At 38.0% G+C, this 21,895-nt stretch overlaps 1 protein-coding gene across 1 annotated transcript in view; it reads right to left on the bottom strand.

The window, feature by feature from the left end:
- THADA (THADA armadillo repeat containing) overlaps positions 1–21,895 on the bottom strand; it is a 132,462-nt gene that overhangs the window by 81,444 nt on the left and 29,123 nt on the right. The window contains exons 17-21 of the mRNA XM_065400810.1: positions 20,647–20,782; positions 19,996–20,132; positions 18,553–18,711; positions 17,210–17,367; positions 12,059–12,168 (exon numbers count right to left, since the gene is read on the bottom strand). Of these exons, the coding sequence (XP_065256882.1) occupies positions 12,059–12,168; positions 17,210–17,367; positions 18,553–18,711; positions 19,996–20,132; positions 20,647–20,782 (700 nt within the window). The remainder of the gene's footprint in view (positions 1–12,058; positions 12,169–17,209; positions 17,368–18,552; positions 18,712–19,995; positions 20,133–20,646; positions 20,783–21,895) is intronic.

The following is a 21,895-nucleotide window of genomic DNA, read 5'->3' on the forward strand; positions in this document are numbered from 1 at the left end:
AGTGCATCTCTAAACTACCATCCTGACAGCCACCTCAAAAGTGTCAGAGAAACATGCCTTCAAAGAGAATGGGTCACACATTACAGGATCCACAACCAAGGCAACCAGTTGCGACATCTTCCTCTGGACCTTTTACAACATAATGGTCACCTCTGTCCTATCTTTGTTTTACATAGCCTACCATTGGCCGTTCTCAGATGATTTAAGACATGGGCTGGCTTTCTATCCTTTTGTACACATGGATGTGACAACTTTCCAGGGTTTTGACCAACCAGTAATTCTGGTGGTTACCTCAGACTTTGTGACTCCATTTCAACTATAGTATACTACTACTACAGATATTACTGTTTTAATTGTAAATACCAGCATTACTGGTCCTATCTCCTTAATTCAAACATGGTTTAAACTTCTTATTTTAGCTATTCAAAAGAATAGTGCTTAAGTCTTCAGTATGTTACCTCAACATTAAAACAAACATCCTATGCTAACATTCATGCTGGTACAAAAGAGAACAAGGCAAAACATTACAGAATATTTAAAAGCTGTTATGCTGCATATTGCAAGGGTTTGCATTATATTATTAATTATTATTATTATTATTTTATTGCATATTTTATTTTTAAATAGATTTTTTTACCTTAAGAGCTAGCAGAAAGAGAAAAATATACTGAAATGCAATCTAAGACATTTCAAACACTGAAGTTGCCACAAGTAATTCTATCCTGTTTAGTCACTCACCCAAACCCAAGTTTTTTGTGAAAGCTAAGTGTTACTGCTCTAAAGTAAAAATCATTAGAGACTATTGACCTTTAAATGGAGGAGACTACTCCCTTATGCTTGGCAACAGCATCTCTTATGGCCTGGCAGGCAGATTATTGTCATAATAAGCAGGTGGCCTTGAAATTTAAGAATAATGAAGCTTTCTGAGGTAAAAATTGTGTTCACAAATGTGTTATCTTTCAGGTTAAAACCCCTAATCTGTATCAGACTGAAGTATTAATTATTTTTGCCAGACCAAATAATTAAAGTCTGTAATTAAAACACCACACATTAACTTGATATGCAAATGACTTCAATTGCAGTTCAGTGAGTGGTTTTTCTGATTTATCTATCTTTCTTCTAGTTAAAACAATTTCATGCCTGGCCATAACAGCTATTCTGATCAGTTTCACTGAATCCAATAAACCTGAGACACAAACTGCCAAAAACCAGGAAATTCAAAGTTAAGGTTGAGCCTCTCTCCGTAACTCATAAGGCTGTACTCTCCTCCCCATACAAAAATTATTGTGTATTAAGGATGAAGGGTCAACCTTGGACCTGAATTTTTAAGGTTTGTAGCTTAAACTTCATATAATTAGAAGTGTTGTCTATCTTAGTACACCTCTACCCCGATATAACGTGACCCGATATAACACAAATTCGGATATAAGGCGGTAAAGCAGCGCTCCGGGGGGCCGGGGCTGCGCGCTCCGGCGGATCAAAGCAAGTTCGATATAACGCGGTTTCACCTATAACGCGGTAAGATTTTTTGGCTCCCAAGGACAGCGTTATATCGGGGTAGAGGCGTATATCTAAATTCAAAGTTTAAATCAGTGTAATCCTGCTTGCCCTGGGGAAACTCATTTAATCACTTTGCTCTCCAGTAGTCCTACTGTAGTTTAATTTTTGTACTGGATGCTATTATTATCTGTAAACTAACATCCATAGTGTGCTTGGTGCTTTACAAACCAATAAGGAGACAAGGACCTGCCCTTAGAAGTTTATTACAATCTAAGGTGAACTTGCCCCAGAAAATATGTGCTTCATAAGAGGGGCTCCCTATTAATTAAGAGCAGGTACAATAACTTTACATTGCCGTCCTTGCCCCACACTTTGTAGCCTCAGTATGGAAGACGTGGATTTCTCAAGCAATGTAACAGCTCACAGGCAGCAGTTACAAGTTGTTACAAATCAGAGCAGTTCTGGAGACATCCTTAAATTGCACTGAAGACTTGATAGAACCCTGGAATAGGGAGGTGCAAAAACAGATATAGCACCACCATTGCCCCTACTCTTTCCCTGCACCCAGAGAGTAGGGGAACTGAAATGGAGAATCTAGCGCACAGTGAAAGTTTCACAGGTGAATAATGTATTTAGACATTTGTAGGGGTTCCAGCGTTCTTTTTAAACTGAGTACTTTTATAGTTATCTACACTACAGTGTCTGAATATATAAGTGTTTGGCATGCTCTAGAAATCATGGTTAGGATTTTTTTTAAATGGTGGCAACAAACGTGGTGATTTTAAATAAGAAATTAGTTTCAAAGCCCAGAAAGATTGAAGTTACCCATTTTAAAAGTACAGAAAGTCATCCATGCAACTACCATTTATAGGTGAGGATTTCACTTTACATTGAAAAATTTTACAGGTTATGGTAAAAAGGTCAGTGCATGACTTGAAGGTTTATAAAATGGTAATTTACTTCAGTGATCTGCCTGTTAATGAATTTTAAATTACATAATACCAGCTAACCAGATTTTAGGGGCTTGAGAAGACAGGAAAGTTATATGACTTCTCAAGGTCACAGCAGTCAACAGCAGAGTCAGTAATAGCAGACAGGACTGTCTATTCCCAATCCCCTACTGGAAATCTCCATATAGCTTCATATACTGCACTTGCAGATGTTCAGCAAACCACTAGAGATGGATAATTTCCAAGGATTTTGAATTAAATGCATTAGTCCAGCTGACTCCGAAATGACTCCTTTAAGTATTTTTATTTGAGACCAAATGCCATAGCTTTCTGGTGGCAATGTGTGATATTAACTGAATTCAATATACAATGTATAAAATAATTATTCCCCCATTTCCTCAAAGTGCTCCAAATACATTTTTCTTAAATACAAGAATTCTACCAAGCCCTAAATATAGTTCTCTGCTCCATTCTTCCCCAGGGGGGGATAAAAAATATTTTTTTTAATTGTTTTTATTTAAAATCAGATTTTATTTAAATTACATACATTTTAAAAATTAAATTTGAAATTCTGACATCCTATGTGAAGGCCTAATTTACTATAATCTATTAAATAAAAAAATATTTAAACAGTGCATGCTTGCCACCAAAGCTTTAAAGAAAGTCAAACCACTCTACTGGGAGAAGTCATTGGCTAACAACATGGAATCAGTTTATTGAAGTGTTAAACCAGCTTTTGACTACAGTAGCTTTTTCTGCTCATACAAGGGAAATATTCTCTTCATTTCAGTTTATTCAACTATTTCAATGACTAATTCATTCAAAGTTGTGAAACCAATTTGGAGACAAAAGTGCAAGAAAGCTTGTTTTCCTCATCCATCTATGAATAAAAACTAGTTGTGAGGATGAGCTCTACTAGTTATAAAATCTTGAACGTGGTCACCTGAAATAATCAGTTCAATTCGCTAACTACTTATTAAATAAGGAAAGTATAACTCAATTTTAAATGAAAAACATGTTTAGATTAACATTTTTCTTATGCATCCAGCACATTTAAAGGCAGTTTTATTTAACTCATAAAAAATGTAAATGCTGCTTAATGTTGCACATTTGTCATTGAATGCCAGTTTCCATCCAAATAGTGCTTGACACATCACAAGAAAAATAAATAAATACATCATTTTGTAAACGCATGATTCACCATTTTCTAACATGTTAAAAAAATTTTAAATTAAGAATCTGAATAAATGTACGATAAGCTGCATAACTGCTAAAAACATGTATAGATATAGTGTATCTTCCTGCTTAGCAAAAAGTAATACCAAACTTAGTGTGAAAACTATATTTAGTTGCAAATCAATATGTTTTATTGGTTACCAACCAATGAGAATCACCTTTACTTAAGGAAAGTAACTAAAAAATACAAATACAAAACAAGATTAAAATCAGTGCTTTAAGTCACTTTGATTTAAATTGGTGATTTTCAAACTGGGGTACTCATACCCGTAGGGGTACACGAGCTTTCATCCGGGTGTACACGAAAAATCCTGTAATGGCGGACAATGCATTTTATTTAGTAAAGCTTTGCAATCTGATCATGGATATATTATGATCTTGTCTCAGATGGGGTAGGCAGTAGACTACATTATTTGGAAAGGGGTATGCAGCCTAAGATGTTTGAAAACCACTAATTTAAATCAATCCACCCTGTTCCTCCCAAATGAATGAAGCCCTATAAATTTACCTTTTGGAGGACATTCCATTATGTTCTGAAACATTAATGATCGCATTAATGAAACAGAGAGGGTTACAGAGCTCCCAGTATATTGAACAGTAGCTGTATAACATACAACAGGCAGATTTGGACTGAGTGAAGAAAGTGAGAAGAGAAAGGCAGAAATTCAGTAGCCTAAGCAACAACCTGGTGATAATGAACTTGTTATTTCAACAAAGAAAGCCACATAGGAAATGGACATAGATACCTGATGGGCAAACAAAGAAAGAGCCAGATATCCAGAATGAACATAAAGAAGTCGCGCAGAAGAAACTTCATATTTCTGGTGAAAGAAGAAATGAACCCTGAAGAGATACAGAACACTATAAAAAAAAAAGGGGGGATGGGGAATTACAAGAGCAGCTGAACAAGTGTTGGGCTACAAGGCCAAAACAAAGAAACAAAGGTGGATAACAGATAAAGTGCTGCCGCTGAGTGACAAGCGTAGCAAGCCGAAAAAGAACAAGAAGGAGCGCGAAAGTCTAAGAGCAGAGTACAAGTCTGACCAGACAGATAAAACAGAAAACAACCAGATAAGCAAACAACATAAAGAAGAATATGCAAAGAGAAATGTGACATGGGTTGTATCACAAAGTCAGAGAAATTAATGGGATATACAAGCTGAAGAGATCAGCAGCAAAAGGCAAACACGGACAAATAATTGATGGCAAACAAGTAAAGACTAAACAATGGAAAAAATATTTTGAAGAACTGTGCAATGTGCAGAACACAGTAGATGAAATAGTTCTGGACAAGCTTCCCAGCACAAATAAAGGAGAACAGAGGCCAGAATTCTTAGAAGAAATAATAAAGATCTTGACAGAAGTTTGAAAAAGAAAGACACCAGGAAGTGACAACATAACTGCAGAGCTGCTGCAGGCAGGCGAGGACACACAGCAAAGGTAATAGACCAGGTCTTCAAGATTTACAAATGATAGCAACTGGGGGAAAGTGGTAATAGTACCAATCCATATAAAAAGGCAGTAAGAGCGAGTGCAAGAGCTACAGAGTAATCAGCTTATTGAGTGTATCAGCAAGACGTTGCAGAGGAGAATGAAGAGGTATGTGGGAGCAGCACTTGCAGAGGAACAGGCTGGATTTTTGACTAGGGCTGTCGATTAATCGCAGTTAACTCACACGATTAACTCAAAAAAATTAATCACGATTTTAAAAATCAATAGCGATTAATCAGTTTTAAATCACACTGTTAAACAATAAAATACCAACTGAAATTTATTAAATATTTTTGGATGTTTTTCTACATTTTCAAATAAATATATTGATTTCAATTACAACACAGCATGCAAAGTGTACAGTGCTCTCTTTATATTATTATTTTTGATTAAAAATATTTGGACTGTAAAAATTATAAAAGAAATAGTAATTTTCAGTTCACCTCATACAAGTACTGTAATGCAATCTCTTTATCGTGCAACTCACAAAGGTAGGTTTTTGTTACATAACTCCACTCAAAAACAAAACAATGTAAAACTTTAGAGCCTACAAGTCCACTCAGTCCTACTTCTTCAGCCAATCGCTAAGACAAAGAAGTTTTATTTACATTTACGGGGAGATAATGCTACTTGCTTCTTATTTACAATGTCATCTGAAAGCGAGAACAGGCATTCCCATCGCACATTGGTAGCCGGCATTGCAAGGTATTTACATGCCACATAAGCTAAACATTTGTATGCCCCTTCATGCTTCGGCCACCATTCCAGAGGACATGCTTCCATGCTGATCACGCTTGTTAACAAATTAATGCATTAATTAAATTTGCAACTGAACTCTGAGGAGGAAAATAGTATGTCTCCTGCTCTGTGGTGTTACCCACATTCTGCCATATATTTCATGTTATAGCAGTCTTGGATGACGACCCAGCACATGTTGTTTGTTTTAAGAACACTTTCACTGCAGATTTGACAAAACGCAAAGAAGGTACCAATGTGAAATTTCTAAAGATAGCTACAGCACTTGACCCAAAGTTTAAAAATCTGAGGTATCTTCATAAATCTGAAAGGGACGGGGTGTGGAGCATGCTTTCAGAAGTCTTAAAAGAGCAACACTCTGATGCGGAAACTACAGAACCTGAACCATCAAAAAAGAAAATCAACCTTCTGCTGGTGGCATCTGACTCAGATGATGAAAATGAACAAGCGTCGGTCCGCACTGCTTTGGATCATTATCGAACAGAACCCATCATCACCATGGACGCATATCCCCTGGAATGGTGGTTGAAGTTTGAAGGGGCATATGAATCTGGCACGTAAATATCTTGACACGATGGCTACAACAGTGCCATGCAAACACCTATTCTCACTTTCAGGTGACATTGTAAACAAGAAGCGGGCAGCATTATCTCCTGCAAATACAAACAAACTTGTTCGTCTGAGCAATTGGCTGAACAAGAAGTAGGACTGAGTGGACTTGTAGACTCTAAAGTTTTACATTGTTTTATTTTTGAATGCAATTCTGTTTTTTGTACATAATTCTACATCTGTAAGTTCAACTTTCATGATAAAGAGACTGCACTACAGTACTTGTATTAGCTGAACTGAAAAATACTATTTCTTTTGTTTATCATTTTACAGTCCAAATATTTGTAATCAAAAAGAATATAAAGTGAGCACTGTATACTTTGTATTCTGTGTTGTAACTGAAATCAATATATTTGAAAATGTAGAAAATACCCAAAATATTTAAATAAATGGTATTCTATTATTAACAAGGCAATTAATCGTGATTCATTTTTTTAATTGCTTGACAGCCCTAATTTTGATCATGATGAAGTACAATAGATCAGTTATTGTAATAAGACAGATACTGGAAAAGTACACAACCAAACCTATCACACCTCTACCCCGATATAACGCGACCCAATCTAACACGAATTCGGATATAACGCGGTAAAGCAGCGCTCGGGGGGGGGGGGCTGCACGCTCCAGCAGATCAAAGCAAGTTCAATATAACGCGGTTTCACCTGTAACTCAGTAAGATTTTTTGGCTCCCGAGGACAGCGTTATCTCGGGGTAGAGGTGTACAACTTTATAGACTTCAAATAAATTTTTGATAGCATTGAGCAGAAAGAATTATGAAAAGTTATGAGAATGTATGACATCTCCAAAAAGTTGATCAAGCTGATGGAAATCATCCAAAGCAAGTTGATGAGTGCAGTGACAGTTGACATAAAGCTGACTGAATGGTTCAGAATGACTGTAGGAGTGAGACAAGGATGCATGCTATCACCAGATTTGTTTAACTTGGTACTAGAATCAGTAATGACTGTAGCCTGAGAGATGAAATGGGAGGAGTCACATTATATGGTGGGACTGTGCATAACCTCACATTAGCAGACCATACTGACCTCACAGCACTGATCAAGGAGGATTTACAGAGAATAACTGACAAGGTAGACTGAGAAAGCAGAAAATTCTGATTAACAAGAGTAGGGGCACAAGTGGCAGGTGTGTGCCAAATTCTTCAGCGGACTCCAGCATGGCCTCCTTAATGGGAACACCAATTTTGAAGGAGCCATAGCCTGAAGAATATCCACTAATGCCTGGATTGCAAAAGGATGTGAAGAGCTTGTACATTTCATCAACTCCAGTGTTGGCAGAGTAAAGGTGAGAATTAATGGGACACATTGGGGCATTGCTGAAAGAGGGCAGAAACAAAATTACAGACAGGATTCCTGTTCTAAAATATTGACAGTTTTATGTATGAGAGAAAGATCTTCTGCCCCCTGTCCAACAGATGGACCCCATCTCCGTGACCCCTCCCAATTAATGATCTTCCAGCATTCATTAATAGTTTTCATGCAGTGTTTGGGTACACTGGCAGAGCTGTGGAACACAATGGCTGTGGTACGGTTGGCGTGTACTGGCAAAGCGGTAGGGTGCAGGAAGGCTGGGGTGCATTGGTAGCTCTGTGGCTGCAGGGTTATCGGGGTGCACTGGCAGAGCTGTCAGACCCAGGATGTTCGAATTTTGCTAGCAGAGCTGTGGGGTGCAGAGTAGTGGGGATGCAGGAAGATTGGGGTACATTGGCAGAGCTGTTTTGTTGAATGCCATGCCTCCCTCACTTGAGGGGAGCCAAGAGAGGTTGGGTGCTATCATCCAACCCAATTTATGCCCCTCTTCATAACCACCCTCCCTTTGCTACAGTCTAAACTGCTCCCCCTAAACTCCCACTCAACAGTCACACGTCTATTTTCCCCCAACAATACTTTGATTACTTCCCCCCCCCCCAATGAAATTGCTATCCATGCCTTACAAATTGTAGCAACCTTCAGTCACTCAGTTCAAAACTCCTTTTGTTTTAGGTGAGGGCATATGATTACCTTATCTTTAGATGTTAACTGAAGAATGAGTTCACAGCCATCAATCTGTGATTCATCCAGTCATTAGTACCTCCCAGTTTAACAGTACACAAGGCATTAGAAAAAAAGTGAAACTAAAAAGATGCGTACTAGACATTCCTAATTAATCGCCTTTTGTTTCATCCCATCCCCTACCCTTTGCCCACTGTCATCTATTTAGAGTAGGGGTGGGCAAACTTTTTGGCCCGAGGACCACATCTGGGTATGGAAATTGTATGGTGGGCCATGAATGCTCACAAAATTGGGGTTGGAGTGCAGGGGGTGGTGAGGGCTCTGGCTGGGGCTGCGGGCTCTGGGGTTGGGCCAGAAATGAGGAGTTTAGGATGCGGGAGGGGGCTCCGGGCTGGGGCAGGGGGTTGGGTGCAGGAGGGGGTCAGGAGTGCAGGCTCCGGGCGACGCTTACCTCAAGCAGCTCTTGGAAGCAGCAGCATGTCCCCACTCCAGCTCCTATGCGGAGGTGCGGCTAGGCGGCTCTGCGCGCTGCCCTGTCCGCAGGCGCCACCCCAGCAGCTCCCATTAGCCGCATTTCCCGGCCAATGGGAGCTACGGGGGTGGCGCTTGGGGCGGGGGCACACGCGGAGCCCTATGGCTACCCCTAAACGTAGGAGCCGGAGGGGGGACATGCTGTTGCTTCCGGGAGTCTCAGCACGCGCGCTTGGAGCGGCCTCCAACCCCGTTCCCCAGCTGGAGCGCGGGAGTAGGGCAAGCCGCAGACCCCACTCCCCAGCGGGAGCTCGAGGGCCAGATTAAACAGGCTGAAGGGCCAGATGTGGCCCCCGGACCCTAGTCTGCCCACCCCTGATTTAGAGCATAGTTTATTAAAATCATATATATTCTGGAGCATAGTCTGTCTTTTTACCTTTCAAATTCACCTAACAAAAGTCTTGGCATTATAAAAATACCACCACATGGCAAATCCCCCTTGAATTTGATAGTAGCAGGGAAGACCCTTAAAAAAAAAAAAAAAAAAAAAGGTGGCTCATACAATCAAATTATGCAAATTTCCCCTTATATTCAACACGCAAAATATCCTCTCAATACAGATCTACTATTTGTATTTATTTCGTTGTATGATTGTTTAATACTGAACTCTCTTTATATCTGAAGAAATTTCAAATCATTTATAATTAAAATTCAAACAAATGCTGACTTTGTTTAATATTTCAGAGAGACAAGGTGGATGAGGTCATATCTTTTATTGGACCAACTTCCATTGGTGTGAGAGACAAGCTTTCAAGCCACACAGAGCTCTTCTTCAGGTCTGCCTGAAAGCTTGTCTCTCTCACCAACAAAAGTTGGTCCAATAAAAAGATATTACCTCATCCACCTTGTCTCTCTTGTATCCTGGGACCGACATGGCCACAACTATACGGCATTTAGTATTTCAGTTATTTGTCCAGTAATCATTTAGAACGTTTCCTCTTTAGCATACCTGTAGTTCAAGATAAGGACAGTAATTTGATTTTACTGTTAGCTTCATTTGAAGCAGAATTAAAGTTACAAATTTAGATAAGAAAGAGAAGGAGTTTGATTACTCCAGAGTCTTGCAAAAGAGGAGGTCAGAAGTAATTAATTAATTTCAGTTAAAAAAGAAAGGTTGTTCCAGGCCCAATATTTCATTCTGCAGACTTATAACAACTTGGACATAATAGTAAATATTGATATTAAACCTATGGGAATAGATATTAAGTAGCAGCTGTTACCCAACAGAAAGCAGAATAATTCTTTGTATCCCAACCTGGCACATGGTAAGAAACATCAAGTACAAATGTGCAGGCCTATTCCCATCCAGATGGGATTCACTTAGCTGATGGGATAATATAGATGAGATGTTGTTTAAGGAAGCTGTCTAGCTGGATGGGAGCCCACCACAACATGTACTAGTTGTCCATGATAGTGGATAATCCCTTGCTAACACAGGAGAAGTACAAAGATAAAAGGTGACTTTATATTTTCTGAACTAAGAATGTAGCTGGAAGGTTGCATGAGGATTAGTATTCAGAGTTTAAGGCTGGCTATATCACAGGGACACCTTTAGACAGACCAAGGAGATTTGTCTGATGTGTCAGAGGCCTGCCTGTACCTTAGCCCATAATAACCTTCAAAAAGAGAATTCCATAAAAGATTGGTTTCCTGCTGAGAAGCCAAAGTGCCCCAGAGGTCTCAGAGTCCCACAGTGATTAGTCTCTTATCTTGTTTTACAGGTATCTACGTTGAATCTGGATTTAGTTGTTCCACGGACTCAACTATTTGAATATATTGTTTTCTCTATATATCAAATTTGGTTACCTTTAAATCACCTGTTTTGTATCTCAAAGGTGGCTAATGGTGCCAATTTTCTTATAAGCAGAAAAAACTAACCACATTACTACAAATAAGTTGACACTTTTCATTCTGTTGAAAAACTTGAGTTTCAACCGTCTTAGCAGGTCCCATGAACCTCAGCATCCAGTGGCTGAGCCCACCCTAGTCTCCTTTCTGAAAAAATTCCCCTGCCACAGCTAAAATTGGTACAGCTCTAATACAAAAGGTTATATAAGAAAGTAAATAGCAGCTCTTCTCAGAGTCTGCATAATAGCGAGTCCCTTTGCCTGAAATCAAGGGAAGAAATCCTGACTCCAGTGAAGTCCATGGCAAAACTCTCTTTCACTTCAAGAGGGACAGGATTTAATACAGTAAGTATAAACAAAATGTTTAGGCTTTTGTCAGCTTTGCTGCTCAGAAAAGCATAGTCATTAAGGGAGATTTTGCATTTTGGTTTGTCTCATTAAAACTCAATACTGTCCCTATTTACCCCCTTCCCTAGGTCTCAAAGCAGCATTGCAAGCACGTCAGTATCTATTTTGTGAAATTATTCTCTAAGCACTTAATGGAAAATCCACCCTTACCTAGACACAGAGGCAGTTCAGTTGGTTTCGTTCTCATAGGAAAGTATAAAAATAAAATTTCAGGGGAAAATCATTTTCAGGTAATTTTCCAAGTGTCAGAATACACAGTTTATCCAATGAAAAGTATTGAGAATTTCCAGGAAAATATAAAGGTGCTTGTTGAATATAGCAAGTTTACCACTCATTCTCAGATTTAAAAAACTGCAGGATCCATGGGATTCACTCCAATTTTCCCATGCGCTCCTATTAATTTTTCAGTAGATAGCACTACAGAAATTAAGAAAAGGGTGAGTTGTTTGTTTTATTTTTCTTTTAAGAACTAGCCATTTAACTCTTACCATTCCAACTCGAGTGCCTGGATACAACTAAAATAAAACAGTCCATACAGTCATATATCATGCAACTAATTCCAAACAGTGGACACCTGTGGCCATATAAATCCTCATTGAAATCAATGGAGCTCTACAAAGGTGCAAGGCACTGTTTGCACAGTCAGTTGCAGAATCAAGGCCATAGTTTATAAAACTGTTACACATTTTTTTTTAAATAAGGAATATGTGGGTTTTACCTGGAGAGTATTTCAGTGAGCATCACAAAGCCAGTGTAAGCTAATTCAAATGCCCCTCTATGCCTGGACTGCAAAAGATGATGTTTAAAGTAGTCTCCTATATCTTTAACCTAGAAAAAAAAGTAAAAATGCAAGTCATGATTTGAGTTGATACAACTAGTACATTTATTTACACAAAATACTTTGAGACTGAAATTTCAAACAAGTGTTCCCCAACGGTGTCCGTACCACCTTATGCCTCTACACCTCATTTGAGACAGCAATATTTCCTCAGGTTAAAAGGGTCACAGATAGTTATCAACAAAGCAAGGAAAATACAAAACTAAAACGCAAGTGGTGAAAGGCATTTTACTTTAAACATAAAAAAACTAGCATAAAACATGCTAGACTCAATTCTTGTACTCAACAGTGCAGTGTCATTAACTGCAGGACAAATTATAGTAGACTGCAGTGACCTATGTGAGTCACTGATTTCCCGATCTACAAACAAGATTCTCTCATGCTGTTTTACTCAGGATGTTAGCAAAGGGCAGAGACAAATGTACACTGAAGAACATGAATGGAAATAAATATTTGGGAGGGTATTTGTGAAGAGAAAAGGATTCCTATTATATTTTAAGTAGCTGGCCCCTTACATCTCAAAACATGTTACTTCTTAAATTGGGTAGCTTTGTTCACATCAAAAGGAAAACAGCTTGCCAAATGGAAAGTTTTGTATTTAGTAAGAAAATATACTTTCTTTTTTACAATCTGTGGTCATTAGAACCCTTTTAGAAGCTTGAAAAATAGTCTACACTGTCCATTTAACTGCTTTATAACAAGAACTACACTTAAAATGTGAGATACACTAAAATGTTGTCTTCTGAGAATAAATACCACTGACATCATGTCCTATAATTCTATTAATAAATCAAGTGTGTAAGCATCAGTACATCTTTAGAAATGCCAGGATTTAATTCTGCAAAAAACAGAAAATCTTGTCAATACTACCTATTATTCTCAGTGAGTTTCTATGATGACGATTTACTAAATTCGCACAAAAAACAGATAACTGAATCATGTGACAAATCTAAGATGATTATACATTTTTAATGCCGATTCACAAAAGTTCAACCTGACAAGCGGCTCAAATAAAACTCAGGGACAAAATTATGCCCACTCATTTTGAGTGATAACTAAAAGTAACACAGTTTATGAACTGCAGAGGATACTATCACAAAACTTAAGCCAGGTGCATATAGTTTTCCACCCTACTGCTTCATAATGCATTTTATCCAAATTCTGGTAAAGCAAAAGCTGGCACCAAACAGGAAAAAGACATTTAGCCTTTTACAGTCAAAGAAAATCTAAATTTTTTTTCATCATGTATTATGAAATCCATATATTAAGATACAGGAAGAAAAGGCCATCGATACTTGCAGATATTTGAGCTAAACTCTCTCCTGGAGTGGATTTTAATCCAAATATCATCTTAGTGCACATATAAGATTTTAGCTTTCCAAGCAGAGGCAAGTGTAAATCTCTCCCCTTCTCAAATGTTTTTCACACACACACGGCATTGGCAATCCCAAGCGTTGAAAAGTCATAAATCAAGATATTTTAAAAATACATTTGGAGTTCTTTTTCTTTCCTTCTAGCTTTTCAACCTTTAGGAGTCACATTTTCAAGATTTTCTCTACAGCAATGAGGACTTGAAACTTGACTGCATGTTCTAGGATTTTAATACCAAACATTCAGAGACTCATGAAAAGACTGCAAGAGTTGGCAACACTGCTATCTAGATACAGATACTGACATTTTTTATATATAACACCTGTACTTACTAGCAGGCATAGTCTTTACTATGGAGCAGAATCCCATTCAAGTCACTAGTCCAGTAGTAAGAGAATGCAAAATTAAAGCCTTAGTATTTCAGTTTCATATGTGAATGGTAAACACCAATGAGCACAAAGACAAAAATTACCTTTTTTGGCCAAGTGATTGCAATTTTAATGAACCCTGAAGATATGTCCCAAAAGCAACCTGTTCTGGCAGCAGAGGAAAGGAGGATTAAGACCACAGCCACTCCAGGCCGTCAGCCTCCTCACTTTTTGATTCTCAAATTCAGAGCATCCTAACACTTCCTAAACCTACAAGGACCAGTTTATTCCCAGCCCTGACCAAAGCCATAGCCCCAAAGACTGCCACAGTATGAAGCAGCCACTGGGCCTTGCAGGAATACCATGTGAATCTAACTTCTTACTCCAATGAAGCTGGGCTAATAATGAATTAGAAGAAAAAGAGCATTATCCCTAACTGCCAGCTGCAGAGAACGGATCAATCAAGAGCTGCCTCTCCCTGACACTGTCCCTTTACAAACACTCCGTCAGCCAGCTCTTGAAAAAGAACTCCTGAAAAAAGCACTGGGAATTAGCCAGTGGCAGATGCTCTGACACAGGAGAGTCACGACTGGCTGCCAATAACCATTGCTCACCCAAGGGTATGACTCCCATATGACCTATGGTCTGGCTGTGAAAGTCCAACCCTCTTCATACAGAAACTGCAAAGCTAAGCAACTGAAGTGCTGAGCACTTTTAGTGCTTACATCAACGCACCACTTTCCAAGTTCAAATCCTGACATGGGCGAAAGAAGAATCTGATCTCATCATAGTTTGCCACTGCTATTTCTCCACATCACAAAACCACGCAGATCATTTTGCACAATTAGCAGTTTAAACTCAAGAAAGGCCCAGGACTGGAAAAAAGGGATTACAGATCAAAACGAAAAAGGATTCGTAGTGCTGTACAAGGTGGTTTGTCCATTAGCTGCTTGTCCAACACACCTGGCTTAGAGCAATGCTATTAAATTCGCTTTCATGAGTTTTTAAATGGACTTCCATTAAAATGGAGTGAACTTGGTATCAAGTAATATAACTTACTGGAAATGGCTATCAAGAATCAATTAACACAAACAGCATCTTCCATGAAAACAAGTGAAATGGCTTATTTGTATTCTATATTGTTGAAAGATGCATATTTTCTTTAATATGAAGAGAGCTTTTTAATTCCTCAACTAACATGTAGGAAATAAATACAGTTTATCTAATCAAGTAAGAAGCAGTGGAAGTTCAATATGGGGGCAGACAGGGCAAGGAAACTTCCTCTTCCCTTTGTACCATGGTGCAGGGCCAGCCACACCAGATTGGGAAGAGTAGGTATCATTGCTCCAGGTTAGTGTGACTGCAGGAACATTAACCATCCCTGCTCCGCATGTGCCAGCAGTGTTGGGCCCAATGTGGGGAGAAGTGTATACACCCTTTCCAAGCACAATGGAGCTACTACTACAGCACACATTGCCCCAGTGCACCAGGGAGAATGCTGAGTGAGACTTCCTCGTCGGGATGTCTATTGCATCACATGTCTGATCCAAAACCTATAAAAGTCAGCAGGAATATTTTCATTTACTTTGAACCAGTGATGCCAGTGGTTTAAATCCACAATCTGGTGCTGCTACATAAAAAGGAGCTTACAGTTATGTTTTCTTCTGTTGTTTATATAGATTATGTAATTAAGTCAAACAGTATTACACTAAAAATGCACACAAACAGAATATCCACTAAAGGATTTCAATGGTTTGATGTTTTCATGAAAACAATCTATTACTTACGATAATACAAGTTCTGAAGTTAAAATTCCCAACTACTACTATGGCACTATACAACTTTATTAATTATTTTTAGACTAAAGAAGCAGTTTCATTTTTCTAGCTACAACACACAATTTTATATACTACATATAGTCAATCAGTCTACATGTATTTTCCTGCTAATCCTAGGTAAATGAAGATTCCACTATTCAACCATTTGACTGAAAAGTCAGTTTATTACTCTTTAAAAAGAAAATGCAGACATTTTGGTTTATATATGGCATGAAAGCAGAGTCACCTATGAAAATCAGAGTTGTGTGTCTAAATACCCTGACAGACACTCATGAAGTAAGCACTAATTGTGGCTGCATTTCCAAGTGAAGATGGGGGCGCCAGCTCCAGAGCGGACTAATTCCAAGACACCAATTCCTGTTTGACTTGGAACAGATTAAGAAACATAACAGTGGAGACATATTGCTGTTCTCTCATCTAAACTCCAGAGCTTTGCAACAGTACAAGCACAGCTGCTAACCAGATGCAAACATATGAGCTGGAGACAATGTGTGAATAAAAAAATATTAGCATTATTTCCAAGGCACTGCACATGAGACAGCATAATAAATCAGATCATCAGCATACTATACTGTTATTTATTTTGTTCTAGAATGTGGTAACACCTTAAGCAAAACTAAATATTTATTTTCAGTTGAAAAAGATTAAACATGAAGTATGTGCTGCATATTTCAGTTTTCCATGTTGGCAACTGGTTTTGTTGAAACCATATGGAAAGGAAAAAGATCATCAATTAAAAACAGAAATCTAATAAATTCAAAATATTCCCAAATAAAATACTTGCGGTAACCTAATTTCTAGTAAACACTGAACTCAAGCCCCTTGAACATTCCCAGGCAGTGTGCTAGCTTTTGTGGTCTTTCAATTTAAAAACGGTGGGGGGGGAGGGCGGTTGAAAGAGGGACCAACCCACAAAATGTCTATAATTTTAATCAACCATATTATGCAGAACATGATACTCAGAAACAATCAACATAATTCTCCCCCCCAAAATTACTGAGTATGAAGTCCAAAAAAGAACATTTTCAACATAAGTATGAACTTCCATGTTTCAAAATGGAAGCAAAGACATTCCATTGAGTCTTTAATTCACTAAAATACAGTAAAAGTTATATTTCCGAATTAATATGTGCAACACCGCCCCACACTGGACAGAATGTCAATGGCTGCAGCCTATACCTGGTAAAGGCCCTAACACTACTGAACAAGAATGAATATCTCACGAGTTTGTTAGCAGAATATTAATTTACTAACTTGTTACTCTATTTTTTCTCATCTGTTACTCCTACAGTATTGATTATTTTTGCATGTCAATTTATTGAAAAATAAAAAATGTAAAATAAAGAACAAGATAATGAATGCAACTTTTCCATATATATATATTTTCCCCTCCAGAAATTTTTAGAAACCTCTTCCAGAAATGCAAGATTTTATAGCAGAAAGTATTTTCATACCTGTTCTACTGTTATTAACCCATCAGAAGATTCAGACACAGTCTGTAAAGGCAGAAGTTTACACAGCATCCCTAAAAGCAAGGATATCTCCTTCATACTTCTCCAGCAACATACCAGTACCATTTGAGCTGTTACATCACATGTTTGCCCTTCTTTACCTTAAAAATAAAATAAGTGCAATATCATATAGCTCAGTTAAATACATTTTAATATAAATTTGTTTCATCATTAGTGCTCCTAAGTTTAATCTTCTTACAAAAATCATTTTCATATGAACAAAATTATCCATTCTTGAGATTCCTATACTACATTGTTGTGCCTGGCATACAATTTGACAAAAAAAATCAGTGTGATATTTTAAATGGTAGATGTCCTTTGTTTTGGTCAATGAAGCCATTCTATTGACAATAAAACCACACATATAACTACAACTTCAGGATGAAAAGTAAACGTATGTTCTACTTTGTTTTGGAATTAAGCTTCAATACCAGTCAGAAATGTATCATTCACCAGATCTTATTTGTTTTTAACCTAGACTCAAAGTTTGATGAGATCTTTTATAAGCATAAATGTTTATAACTCAATGGCCCCATCTAGTGTTCATCACATGAACTACAATAAAAAGGGAGTCCAAAACACTATATTTACAGTACTGTTTCCATGAAATAAAAAAAGCACAGCCCATCCATAACTATTTTAAACTAATGAAAATAAATGAGTCAAGACAGTTGGAAGTTTTAGGTTTTTAACTTTAAAAACTGTATAAAATACAACTTTTTTATATTTTAGATATTATTATGTATCACCACGAACAAAGACTTAAAAAAAAGTATGAAAACAAAAGTTTACAATTCATCCAGCCCCAGTGGATTAATTACATAACATCCCCTATTATTTTAACAATGGAATCTTCAAAGCAGAGGCTCTTTATTGTGTCAGTCCATGAGTTGGGCTTTATTACATTAATAAATTCCTTACCGACCTTGTGTACGCTGGACAGGGAAACTACACTAGGACCAAAGCAAAAACTGTGTTTAAACCTAGCTTGATATAAAGGTGTTAAAGATTATCTGGCCAGTGTAGACAAAGCAATAAATACTAGGCCAACAGCAAACAACTCATTTTCACTTGTAGCCAAAAGAGAAATTAACCACAATCTTCTAGAAATACAGTGAATTAACCTTTAAAAGCATGCCCATACATAAACTAGCTTCTGACATATTTATTGTTAAAAGTGAAATGCTATACATACCAAATAACTTCTAACTTGGATCATCCACAGAAAATTGCTTGTTCCGTGGAAAATATCCTGATTTAATTTTAAAAAGCAGCTTCTGAATTACCTCTAATTTCTGTGCAAACATTTTCAACTGGCTCGTCGTCAGTCAGTTTTGCAAAGTCTACTCTGTGGTGTTCTTTCAATATTTTTGCTTGAGTGAAATAATCATTTGTATCTCGTGGCTGTATCTCATGCAGGATCATCTGCAAACGACCTGCAGTTTCTAAGTTTTAAATAAGAGAATATTTAAGCTAATAATTCATCATTTTGACATTTGTCATTCACAAACCCATCCCCCCTCCCCCCCACACACACAAACACACACCTTTTTTAGGTACATTACTAGAAAACAGTTGGTTAGTAATAGAAAGCAAATAACTCCCTAATAATCAGTTCTGCCTTTGTTAAGAAAACAGTCTTCCTTCTACTCACTTTGTCATATTTATGCTTCAAACTAATGCTTTCTCACTAGAGTGTGAGAAAATATGTCCTTTATCCAAGTTAGCTAATGGTTTAAGATTCTGATATTTTAAAATAAAACAACTCGAAGGAAAAAGTCTAGTTCATATCCAAGAACTTTTAAAACAAAAGAAGTTACTGTTCACTGTTATTTTACAATATCACACATGTATAACTAAACTCAACTTCAACAAAAATTGCACACAGGTATTGCTGCTCACGTTACTCAAAAAAGCAGTGCATAATTTGTAATGAAATAGGTGCGGGGGCTCAAGATATAAAGGTACCAGAGCTCAAGCAATTTTTTTTTACATTCGTAACTAATGCAGCAAGCCCAGCGTTGCCGGGGCTATGAATTGCCATTCCTAGAAGTATCGGAGCTCAGCCCTGGCAAGCCCTGGCACAAATTAAGCACTGTAAAAAAGTAACCTGGCTGATGACAACAGGAGTATCTCACATACATAAATTCAGCAAAATTTGGCCCAGACTTTACAGTCTATATTGCTTAGAGTTCCCTACCAGGGCCAGTATTAGTATTGTGGGGCCATGTGCAAAGGCAGATGCTAACTCAAAGCCTCCACCAATAGCTTTGTATATCTGGCAGGGGTGTATGACTGCTGGCATCTGGGGAATGGATTTATGTCCTAACTCAGCCTCCCTTAAAGTGGTAACAAACTTATTGCCTTCACTTGTCTCTGTGAGACTCAGAAGGATGGTAGCTGATGGGGAAGATGAATCAGGATGCTGGCCACTAGGGTTAGGGGCTAAGGACAAGGGGAGCTCAAAATGGGTAGGCTGCAGGTATGTGCTGAAAGAGTCTGACCGAGTAGTCTAGTAGGACCAGTCCCCATACATACTGTGTCTTCCTGGAAGGATTTTAAATGCTAATGTATGATTTTTTTAAAGTACTTTGTCAATTATAAGTATGTTACAGACATTTGATTAAAAACTGTTTGTAACCATTCATAACTTTGGACTTACAAGCATTCAAATTATGTTAAATAAAACTCTAGCAACCTTAACTATTGCTAAAATGGATTTCATTTACCTGAATCTGTATCCATTGGAATAAGGCCCTCTGGTGATGAACTCTGGACAATGGGAGATACTACAGACGAAAGTCTGTATGACATTAAAATAAGCTTTGTAACCATCTGCCTCCATTCAGTCATCAAGGTCAAGTTACTTTAAGAAAATACAAACAAGGAATTTAAAAGTAATTATATATTCAAAACTTCAAGAAATAATTGAAATAAAAATAGCATCTGCACTTTATTATACAATTAATTTTAAATAAGATGTTCCATAAATCAAAATTATGAAGTCAGCTCCTATTAAAAAAAACCTAAACAGTAAAAAATCCAGGCATTAGGGCAGGGGTTCTCAAACTGGGGGTCGTGACCCCTCAGGAGGTCATGAGGTTATTACATGGGGGGGGGTCATGAGCGGTGAGCCCCCACCCCAGACCCCGCTTTGCCTCCAGCATTTATAATGGTGTTAAATATATTAAAAAGTGTTTTTAATTTATGGGGGGGGGGGTCGCACTGAGAGGCTTGCTATGTGAAAGGGGTCACCAGTACAAAAGTTTGAGAACCACTGCATTAGGACTATACACTGCTGATCTTATTGTGTTCTCGTGAAAGGCTGAGTCAACTTCACTACTGATTTATCACTACACACAGCAGTATGTTTTACTTACTTTAAAGGTAATTGCTGCAAAGCTCCAGTTATACAATGTACTCTCCCATACATTGGGAATGAAGCTGCTGCTTGCAGCAGAGACTTTTCAGCTTGGAATATTTCTCGCTCGAGGTTTGCTAACAAATATTTGATTACTAGAATAAAAAGCATCACATAGAAAAGGAAAACAGTTTTAAATACATTTACAGATTAAGCTTGCCAGCAAGACAATTAATGTAAAATGCACAGTAATTGTTCTCTTTAAACTTGTCACTGTCCTTCAAGTTCTTCCCCCAACACATTATCCACATTTTTCATTCACTCGGTGTCCAACAATAAGCTATCAATCTGCAGTCTTAGCCTAAGTTGACTATTGTCTGTAAAGACTAATGATCAAACACTATCTTCAGACAGGTTTCAGAGTAGCAGCCATGTTAGTCTGTATCCGCAAAAAGAACAGGAGTACTTGTGGCACCTTAGAGACTAATAAATTTATTAGAGCATAAGCTTTCGTGGGCTACAGCCCACTTCTTCGGATGCATATAGAGTGAAACATATATTGAGGAGATATATATACACACATACAGAGAGCATGAACAGGTGGGAGTTGTCTTACCAACTCTGAGAGGCCAATTAAGTAAGAGAAAAAAACTTTTGAAGTGATAATCAAGATAGCTCAGTACAGACAGTTTGATAAGAGGCAAGTGTGAGAATACTTACAAGGGCAGATAGATTCAATGTTTGTAATGGCTCAGCCATTCCCAGTCCTTATTCAATCCTGAGTTGATTGTGTCTAGTTTGCATATCAATTCCAGCTCAGCAGTCTCTCGTTGGAGTCTGTTTTTGAAGTTTTTCTGTTGTAAGATAGCCACCCGCAGGTCTGTCATTGAATGGCCAGACAGGTTAAAGTGTTCTCCCACTGGTTTTTGAGTATTATGATTCCTGACGTCAGATTTGTGTCCATTAATTCTTTTGCGTAGAGACTGTCCGGTTTGGCCAATCTACATGGCAGAGGGGCATTGCTGGCACACGATGGCATATATGTGATGTGATATATGCCATCGTGTGCCAGCAATGCCCCTCTGCCATGTAGATTGGCCAAACCGGACAGTCTCTACGCAAAAGAATTAATGGACACAAATCTGACGTCAGGAATCATAATACTCAAAAACCAGTGGGAGAACACTTTAACCTGTCTGGCCATTCAATGACAGACCTGCGGGTGGCTATCTTACAACAGAAAAACTTCAAAAACAGACTCCAACGAG

The sequence above is a fragment of the Emys orbicularis genome, chromosome 3, assembly GCF_028017835.1.
Source record: "Emys orbicularis isolate rEmyOrb1 chromosome 3, rEmyOrb1.hap1, whole genome shotgun sequence".
NCBI classification, from domain to species: Eukaryota; Metazoa; Chordata; order Testudines; family Emydidae; genus Emys; species Emys orbicularis.